We start from the raw sequence: 9,577 nt of genomic DNA on the forward strand, positions 1-9,577 counted from the left end.
TATGCTCTGGATAGAACATATGACATCTTGACAGATTCGTATCACTGAAATACACCAGGGTACGGGCAAATCGAGAGGACCCTTTGACTACCTCTATTTCTGTCACACACTGAAAATCTCAGTGCAGCTGACGGTAGAAAAAAGAACCGATGACAAGAGCTGTTGCCTTGAAGGGCCTCGTGCTTTCAAGGGCTTTTAACTTCCCATCATTATCTTGCACAATTTCCTTTCGGAATCATCTTTCAGCGTCCAATGGCTGAGCCTTCTGCATCAATAATGAAACACTGAACAAGCTGTAGGTCAAACAGATGCTACAGATTATTTTGTCATCTTGCAAGCGACCATTTATAATGCAACACGTTCGTAACACTATGAACAATAGCCAGTTTCAGAAATGGTTGAATATATGTGCATGATCATTCTGTTGGTATTTTTACTTTTGTTTTGGCTCTGCAATACGTGTACTTTATTGTAGAAATTGTGGGCACATAGGGCTAGTTCTCTTTTAGGTGGTAATTTTATTCTTAATCAATAATATGATTAGCTTATGATTTTTGTAAAATTATCTTAATTTTGAATAAGAAACATTTCCACTATAAGAATATTAAATTAGTTTTAGTTTTTATTCTGACAGCTTTACTAGGCCATCAAGTTCAAATGTTTTTTGAGAGTGATTTGTCCATTAAATATGATTATTTGAGGCTAGCCTGCTTGTTCTTACAGCAACTTTGAACACTATTCCAGGATTGATTTAAGATAGCTTTTAGCAGCAGCTGGATTTATAGGCATGTGAAACATAATTTGTTCCTGGTCATTTTCTTTATGGGTTGCCTTACCTTATCACACCTTATTTAGTAACTATTAAGCAAATATTGGAATATAAATTGTTGTTTCGTAGAGTAGTGTACAAACTAAGAAACTGAATATAAACTACAAATAAAATCTTTTTTAGTGTACAGGTGTATTCTTAAACTAATTTTGAAGGAAAATATTCAGTATTATAATCATGGAACATGGTAGTATTGAAACAACATTTTCTGTAAATTTATATGGAGCCAACTAAAGTTAATCCACTCCAATTCACAGTAATACGGTACAGAATCACATCATTGCCTGAACTGCAGAAAGACTTAAACAAACCACAAATACTAATAGGCAGGTATACTTCAATAAAATCAGCTGTGATGAACAACTGTTCAAATGATTGAAACATCATTGACAGGATTTTTTTTTATGACAAAGTGCTGAAATGTTTATCAATCTCTTATACTTTACCTCCTATTTGGTAAAAATGATATGCCAATACCAAAATGTATTTTTAATGTGTTGGCTCTGTAAACATTTCTGCACATAGTACTATTGAGAGGCTGCACCAAATAAGCATTTAAGACATATCAGCAAAAAAGGTTCAGTGAGCCAGTTTATTTTCTCTTGTTCAGTAACTCACTAAATGAAAGAAAATAGCTGTCTCAACATTCAGCACTTTCTCCCAGTGACAGAGTCAATAAGTTATGCTCTTGGAAATTGCAACTTGTAGGTGGTCGGATGCCAGAATATGTTTTGTAAATGAAGATAAAAGAACAAGTTTCTATGATTTCTGTGTTTACACTAGATGATGTTGATGCTAATGATGCAAATATCTTTAAAATTGCAGTGGCCTCTGATAGGAGTGGGCATAAAATACAAAAATCCTTGTCTACTGGAGCCTCAAGGGTACAACTTCTCCACCTAAAATCTATTGCACCTACAAGCTTATGTGAGCTTTTTGTTCAGAAACATCTGGTCAGCATGCAGTTACTTTCTGTTAAGCTAATGGATGCAAAATGTGCCTCTTTTTCTTTCCTGACAACAAACCACAAATTCAGAATCACTTGTGATTTTACACCACCAACTCTAAATGCATATATGCAGACATCCTAGTGCCATCTTTAGCCAATTCCTCAAAGAGAGCATTTTAGAATTCAACCCTCTATTTGGGAATGTTAGCCTTTCAGAGCAGTGTTCACATGGATTATGGATATAAAATAAGCATTTTTGCTTTATGGTATGAAACATGAATTTAATTTACTGATCTAAGTGGCTATTAGTAACTTCAAAAGCAATGTTAAGCTATAATTTGTTTATTTGTGTTACTGAGACACAAAGCCTCATGAAATTCGATTTTGGTCCCTTCTTTTTCTTGAATGAAGTGCAATGTTTTTTCTTCCCTTTTTAGGGTGCTCAGATTTACTCAGTTTACCTGGTGTGTTCCAGCAGATGTCCTTACTCATTTGACTTTCTCTGCTGCTTACACTTTCACATCACAACATGGATAATATGCACAAACTCTAACTGAAGAGCTGGGTTTATCGTGGGTCACTGCAGTTATGCTTATAATGATTCATCGAGCACAACAGCTATGACCCACACAAAGCAGAGAGAAAGCCTAATAATCTGGCAACTTTCCGCATACAGTACATTCCCCCATCACATTATAGCATTATTCAAGCTGACATACTTGGCCTGTCTGTGGGGTCATGGGCCTAAGTGACTAATTCTGCATAAGGCACAGCCATTAAAGGGCTATAGTAGCACATCATTATCTGGCTGGTGATTGGAAATAAAACCTTGAAAATGGTTTGCAGTTTTTTTTACATAATCCATTGCTCATTGCTCTAAACCAGCCCACAGTGTCAGGTGAGCTAGGAAGGAAGATGGAAAATCTCTTTGAAGAAGGGATATCATTAGAGCAGTATAGTTTTCAGCTTTTCTAAATCCTATGAAGAGTTGTGCTGAGCATGCAACAAACTCACCAGGGACAGGATGTAAGGAAGGTCAACACCTTGGCCAAGATGTGCGTTCATCACTGGGATTATGCACATACTGTAATGCTTTATTTCTTGACGAGAAGAGAACTACCTGTGTTGCATAGAAAGAAGAACAGAATCCAATGGCAGAGTTTTGGTACTCCACAATGATCTATTATTTCTTACCTTTATTTGGCAACCATATAAAACCTGTTCTGACAGTTATATTGTTCATGTGTGATCAACTTATATCATAAAATACTGTAAGATAAAGGCAACAAAAGAACATCGATGGCATCAGTAAGTGAACATACAACACCGACCAATAGGATTAAGCCATACAGCTAGCGTGCTCATACATATGTAAAACTTAAACAGCGCATCTGAAAAGAACAACATATAAATTGTTGAAAATGAACCCCCACATATACACTATGCATGTCCAACCTGAAATAGTATGATAGTGTTACCCACTCAACGTATCACCTTGCAGCACAAATAATAAAATTTGTTCTTGAATTTATATGTTTTCAGATTCAAGGTTCATTCGCGCCCTGTCACTAACTATTTGATTCTGTTGCCAGGTCGCCAGGATGTCCATTGACATCCTGCACAATTTAGACATCCAAGAATGTCTTGGAAACTTACAGCAGGTTTAAACACTGATTATAGCATCAAGCACTGTGGATATTTACACGATTCAATATCTTGAATCTTGGCAAGGATGTTTTATCTTACGATCCCCTGGCAGTCTGCGGACAAAACATGACAGAAAACCTCAGACTGACCAAGAGCAGAATGGCTGTACCTGGACTTGAACCAAATGTTATTAGCCATCTAAAAATATAGTATTAATTGATAAGTGGCAAAAGTCACCTGTACAATATTGAAGGCCGCTAACCGCAATTCCACTGAGGAGTACACACTATATACAATTTTGATTGCCAGTTAGCTATCTTGCTATATTTGGCTAGATATCAGTATATTTAGATATACTCATCACTGCTTTTTGCTGATCTGTGCGATTGTATTTGGGAAAAGTAGCCTATGGGCTGTTTTTCCCCCTCTCATTAATTATGAATTTGCAGCACCTGTTCCAAATGGATGCCCAGAAACAAACAGATTGCAAGTAGAAAAAAGGCTTGTCCAAAATATATCCATATGTGTTTGTTTATTCAACAACCTAGTCTATAATATATAATTTATCATTGTCGAATCCAATGGGAATACCATAGTTCCTCTTGGCACCATTAGTTGTAAGAAAAAAATATTTCGCTGCCCCTTCCTGTATGGTAGAATTCCTTCCTTTACATGCAAGGCTGAAAAAATGTGTTCACACTTTCTACAATAAATAAAAATCATCCAGCCTTTCGTTGTATATGTACCTTAAAACGCGGTCTTGTTGATCAGTGTAATCATGTCATCCACTGAGTTGGTGACAGCGGGTGAACAGTTTGTTTTTTGTTTTTTTGTTTTTTGCAATAAATCCCGCTTCTATTAACAGTTCAGTTACACGTGCAAACTTTTACACACATTTATGTAAGATCTGTTTACATATGAGATGGCAGGGTGAAATTAAGGTCATGTTTGATGCAGGATTTAACATAAGATATGTTTGGCAGGAGAGCATGCAGGGATTCAGGCTAAAGATACCTGGGAGACCTTGAATTAGGCTCTGAGCAAAATGTTATTATATATGCTCATCAAGTGATCTATATACTCAAGTCTGGTCCAGAGAATTTAGATGAAAATAGAAAGCTTGTGCTCTCCATTAACTAGTACTACAAATAGGTTCAGAAGGCTTACATGACCAATTTCACAGAGTTCGTTTTCCATGCTAACAGAAATTATGACCAACAGTAACTAGATATTGTATACAGTGCATTGCTCTTGTAAGCATATTGGATGTAGGACAGAACTGTTCCTTTACAACACCTGTAATAAGTATGCACTATATTTCTAAGAAGGTCATAACATCCATAACATACAAGAAGGTCATCAGTCATAACTTTTCATCTTTATACAATGCAGAATATATGAGTGTCATGTAATTGTTTTAATCCACTAACTCCACAAACTTTGTTTTCTTCACACCTTCAATAATAGACATGCTGTGTTATACTAGGTCATTTTGTAAAAAGACAGATTGGTAAAAGGTTAAACATTTAAAGGGGTAAGATGCGTAGAACCAAAATGGCTGTATGGAATAGAACAGCTGTAAAAATGAATAAAAAGTAAAAAAGCATGGTGGAATATAATAACTATAATACACTAGTATAATAACTATAATAACTAATATACACCGTTGCAAGTTCTACAAAAAAATTCCACAGGCGCAAAAGCAAACAGCACTGGAAACTTCTGAAAATCAGGGGTTTCATACTGGTCACATTTTTATTTTGAATCCGTGTGTGTTAAGCAAACAAAATTAAACAACACGTCATATGCTTTATCCTAGATAACAAAATACCAAATTATTCGTTCATGTATTTTTTCAAGCCATTATATTGCTTACAACATAGACGTGAAATACATTTTTTTTTTTTTTAATGTGTTGGCTGTGAGATTGTTTTGAGGGCGAGGAGTCCCTTTATTTGTAATTTGCATCTAGAAATTCCGTCAATGGGTGTGACTTCACGTTCACCCACAGGACGCAAACAGTTGGATTTGTAGGTGATAATTGGCTGCGAATGGTTTGAGAGTGTGGGCTCTGAATTTAGGAGGCAGGTTGAAGGTTTGCAATGAAGGAGGAACATAAACCACTTTAACTCCCGACATGGCGTGTTAAGAGCATAGCTTTAGTCTGTATTTTTTATGGTTAGGGCCTGTATGGAATTTCCGTCAGTGGTCGAAAGTGGATTTAAATAGTTTTATTTCAGTTGGATTAACTGAAGCGCAACATGGCACGGGAAAGGTTTTTGAGGTAAAATATATTCCAGGCCCCTCGGATTTAGCTTGTTTCACAACACAGTTTGAAATGTTACGCTTTCTGTCATTAAGTGTGTTTTAACGAGTTGATCCGAGTGGTAAACAATGAAATGCATTTTCTTTACCTCAGATTTCTGCTGTCTGCGGTGGTTGCTTCTCATCTTCTACACATTGCAGCAGGTATGTGCGCTTTTGCTGTTATCAACCGGAGGCCTTGACTCACATTAATCCGGAACAATAGGCGATGTTTATATGAAACAATATTTATTTAATTTTGCAAGTGCATCTTTAACTGTAGTTGTTCCATCTAATTCCAGGTTGCGATGGATCAGGATGCAACATAAAGATACTCGCTGGGAAAACCACCGAACGCGCTGAGTACCTGAACCAATTTAATGAAATGAACTCTCTGTCTGGGGAACGAAAACACCAACATGCGGAATCCGTTATTCCATTTGTTGGCCTCACTGGAAGTAAGTTAAACAATGGAGACGAATTAAAAATATCGTGATATAATCAGTAATCTTCTCAATATCTTTGTTCAGCCCATAACACGTAGTTGCTTAAATTGGTCCTAAGGAAAGTGGTGGTTCGTTCCTTTTTTCTGGCAATTCAAACGTCCTACTTGGTCTTTGTTTAACACCCCGAATAACTAGTTTCGGAGCCCGAAACTGTTCAGTCCAGCTGGGTTTCGTGCACCTTGATTAAGAACATTTCCGGCGAAATGCCGCAACATAGGCCTACACTATTGGCATGAATTCTAAATAAATATACACGTTATGGCGCGTCCATAAAGTTTATAATATAATTAAGCACACGTTTTTGCATGAAATTCATATTTGTTAATTCCCCCCCCGTAAGGTGCAAAGCAAAGCCGAAGTTGTTGTCAGAATGGGGGAACCTGTATTTTGGGCAGCTTTTGCGCTTGTCCGAAGCATTACACTGGAAGAAGCTGTGAATATGATGAGCGCATCAGGTATGTGTGGCAATTTATATTAAACTCGAATTTTCAGTTTAACTACGACCTAGCGTTGATTTAATCTTGTAAAGTAAAATATAACTCCGGTCAAGATATTACTAAGTTCTAACGATATGTCTCCCCATTTAGAAACTGTGGTGTCATTCCTCATGGAGAATGGGTACAGAAAGGCTGTTCATACTGTAGGTGTGGGTACGGCATGCTTCACTGCTTCCCTCAAGTCTTTCAGGATAACTGTGGTAAGTAGACAATTTATTTCTGCATACATAGGCTTACTTTCCATTAGTCATGTCATTTGGTTATCTAATGCATTGGCAAGTATGCATACGCGCCTCAATATAAGCTAGAAGGAATATAGGTCTTATAGGTGCAGACCCACCAGAAAAGTATGCACTTTATGAATGAAGTTCAAACAGTATGGCACCAGTAAGTGTAACTAAGGCCTGGAATGTCACATACACATAATTATCTTCTTGATATTTTCTATGCAAAACATTTTGCCTTTAACCATTTCAGCTTAGGCTGTGTTCTGAAAAATGATCAACTGCATTGTATACCATGTTTATGCAGTTATTCAATTGTAGGGTGTCATTATGTTCATCTGTAATTGTAGCAGCTATCTGACCTGCTGCATGTTTTTTCTTCTGAAATCGAAAGGGGATATGCTGTTGTATGTGGGTTTGGCACCCAGAATGTGCCTGAAACATGGTTTTTCTTTAACTACTTCAGTGTCTTATTGAAACAGAAGTGCTTCATTTCCATTTTTACTTAACCTTATTTGCATTGATAGGTGTTCTGCAGATTCTCTGCTGTTGTCTTTGCCTAGAGGCCTCAATAGGGGGCCAGGCACCAGTCTGGGTGTGAATAGACCCTGGGAGCTATCATTCACACCTCACTGGCTAACAGGATGGAGGGAGGCCTGGTGATCATCACAGATACAGGCTTGGCAGTGTTGTCTGCCTGAGATTATTCAGTGGCTGGGTTTAAAGTCTGAAGATGTGCTAACTGCACCCCCGCCTCCCCAGGTTTAAAATCTCCCCATTTAGAGGTGCATCTTTATAATGCATAGTTCTCTTTTCTCTTGCAGATGACTCACAGGAAGTTGTGTGGCTTCCTTCGTATGGAACCAGAATACAGCGGCCAGAGTACTTCTTGTGTCTAGCACTGCTTGTGCTTGTCTTCATTTGATCTGAGGACATTTACTGGTTTAATTCCTGAAACAATCTAATGCATGTTAATCAGGCCAACCTGAAGTCCATACGTGGCATTACGTACCACCTGCCAACTGGATGCAACATGTACTTTTAGGAATCATGAACCTGCAGAACTGAAATGCAGATTTCTTCCAGTGGAAGTCTATATGTCCTTGTTGCGTGATGCAATTTTTATCTGATGTAGCTATGTAAATAAGATTTAAGTGGAAATATAAATTTTATCTTTGTTCTGTGAATCCTTTCTGGTTTTATAGGGTTTTTTTTTTTTTAATTTTTTATCAAGCCGTGTACAGTTTTATTGAAATAGAATCAACCTGTTTGGTACATATGTTTCTGTCAAGTCCACAGCTTGATGTATTTTGTTTAGATTTTGATGCAACTTTTTGCATTTTGAATTTTTTGTTTCCGTTGTCGAGATGACAAAGGGAACCTTGATACTGGCTTTGTGAAAAGTGGGGTTAAATTAATATCCCTTTTGCACTGTACATCATCGAAGTGTAGTCATGGCCTTGTTCATTTTAAATCTGTGTGTGTGTAGATATAACAGCTGTCTAGTCAGTGCCTCTCCTTCTCAGTGTGATTTTTATTTTATTTTAAAAGTCTTTTTTGATGTTTTATTTGGTTTACTTATTTTACAAACTTACATGCAATTTGTTACAGGTTATTTGATGTGTAATGGTTGGTAGCAGTTGCCTTTTGTAATCAAGTCCCTGCTCTTTACTTTTTTAAACATTGCAGATTAAGTTTACTGTCCAAGTAACCGTATAAACCTGGACCAAATGGGAGATTTGATTATGCCTTTATTTCTGTTATAAAAATAAAAAGGCTGCTTTCTGTTCATTTTGAAGGTTTTTTTGTATTTATTATTTGAGATGCTGTTCCTATTAGTGAGGAGTGTTTGGGTAGAGCAGGAATGGCTTTATTGGTTGTTGGCATTTATGTTTAGTTTAGCTGTCCCATATCTAGCCCCTTATCTAACACACACAGTCCCACTCACCAATGCATTACTGTCATTGGTGTCCTGGTTTGTCATTGTCATCCTTAGTCACAGTTGTTTGTTTTCATTGTGATGGAATTTTATCTGCTTTTAACATGATTAAAATTCCCGCAATAACCATTTGCTTTTGTGTAAAAACATTTATTAAGATGAGTTATGCATTTTACATGTTGAAAAGTATTACCCAGTGCAATCAGTGAAAACCTAAAAAAAATAAATAGCCTATATTGTCTTGTGTTAAGGAAAGCATTCAGAAAAATAATAGAACATTACTTTGTATTGGATAATTTTGTATCTTTATATCCATTATATGCATACACCCCCCCCCCCTTATTTAAGTACACAATAGCACTGTATAAACCTTAAGGTTTTTATTTTTATTTACAAAAAGTGTTTCCTTATAGTATTTACTTGGCCAAGTCCTTGGTTAAATGTGAAGAATCTGCAATTCTTCAGTGAAATAAGCCAGGATTTACAGGTCTGTTCCAATACTGATTGTGTGAATAAATGTAAATTAGGCCATTGCCTTTTACAGGCCTTTAATTAATTAAACCGAGCTTTGGACTAATTTTGTGAACAAATAGACCACAGAGTCAATTTGTCTGTTACTCATGGTGCACGTTAAAGAGAAAATTACTTTTTATGTGAATCCAATCTCACTCGTCTTAAATCC

General features: G+C 36.7%; 1 protein-coding gene and 1 long non-coding RNA gene across 2 annotated transcripts; one reads left to right on the plus strand and one right to left on the minus strand.

The window, feature by feature from the left end:
* Positions 1 to 1,341: 1,341 nt before the first annotated feature.
* On the minus strand, positions 1,342 to 6,035 carry LOC135239470 (uncharacterized). The gene is made up of 3 exons (XR_010325377.1): positions 5,840 to 6,035; positions 2,793 to 2,898; positions 1,342 to 2,681 (listed from the first exon to the last, which is right to left on the minus strand). It is a non-coding gene; the product is annotated as an uncharacterized LOC135239470 (long non-coding RNA).
* Positions 5,441 to 8,747, plus strand: tdgf1 (teratocarcinoma-derived growth factor 1). The gene is made up of 6 exons (XM_064308139.1): positions 5,441 to 5,709; positions 5,845 to 5,894; positions 6,032 to 6,187; positions 6,576 to 6,690; positions 6,823 to 6,932; positions 7,781 to 8,747. The coding sequence occupies exons 1-6, from the start codon at positions 5,687 to 5,689 to the stop codon at positions 7,879 to 7,881; spliced, it is 555 nt and encodes a 184-aa protein (XP_064164209.1). The 5' UTR covers positions 5,441 to 5,686; the 3' UTR covers positions 7,882 to 8,747.
* The last annotated feature ends 830 nt before the right edge of the window (positions 8,748 to 9,577 follow it).

Source organism: Anguilla rostrata, chromosome 14, assembly GCF_018555375.3.
Source record: "Anguilla rostrata isolate EN2019 chromosome 14, ASM1855537v3, whole genome shotgun sequence".
NCBI classification, from domain to species: domain Eukaryota; kingdom Metazoa; phylum Chordata; class Actinopteri; order Anguilliformes; family Anguillidae; genus Anguilla; species Anguilla rostrata.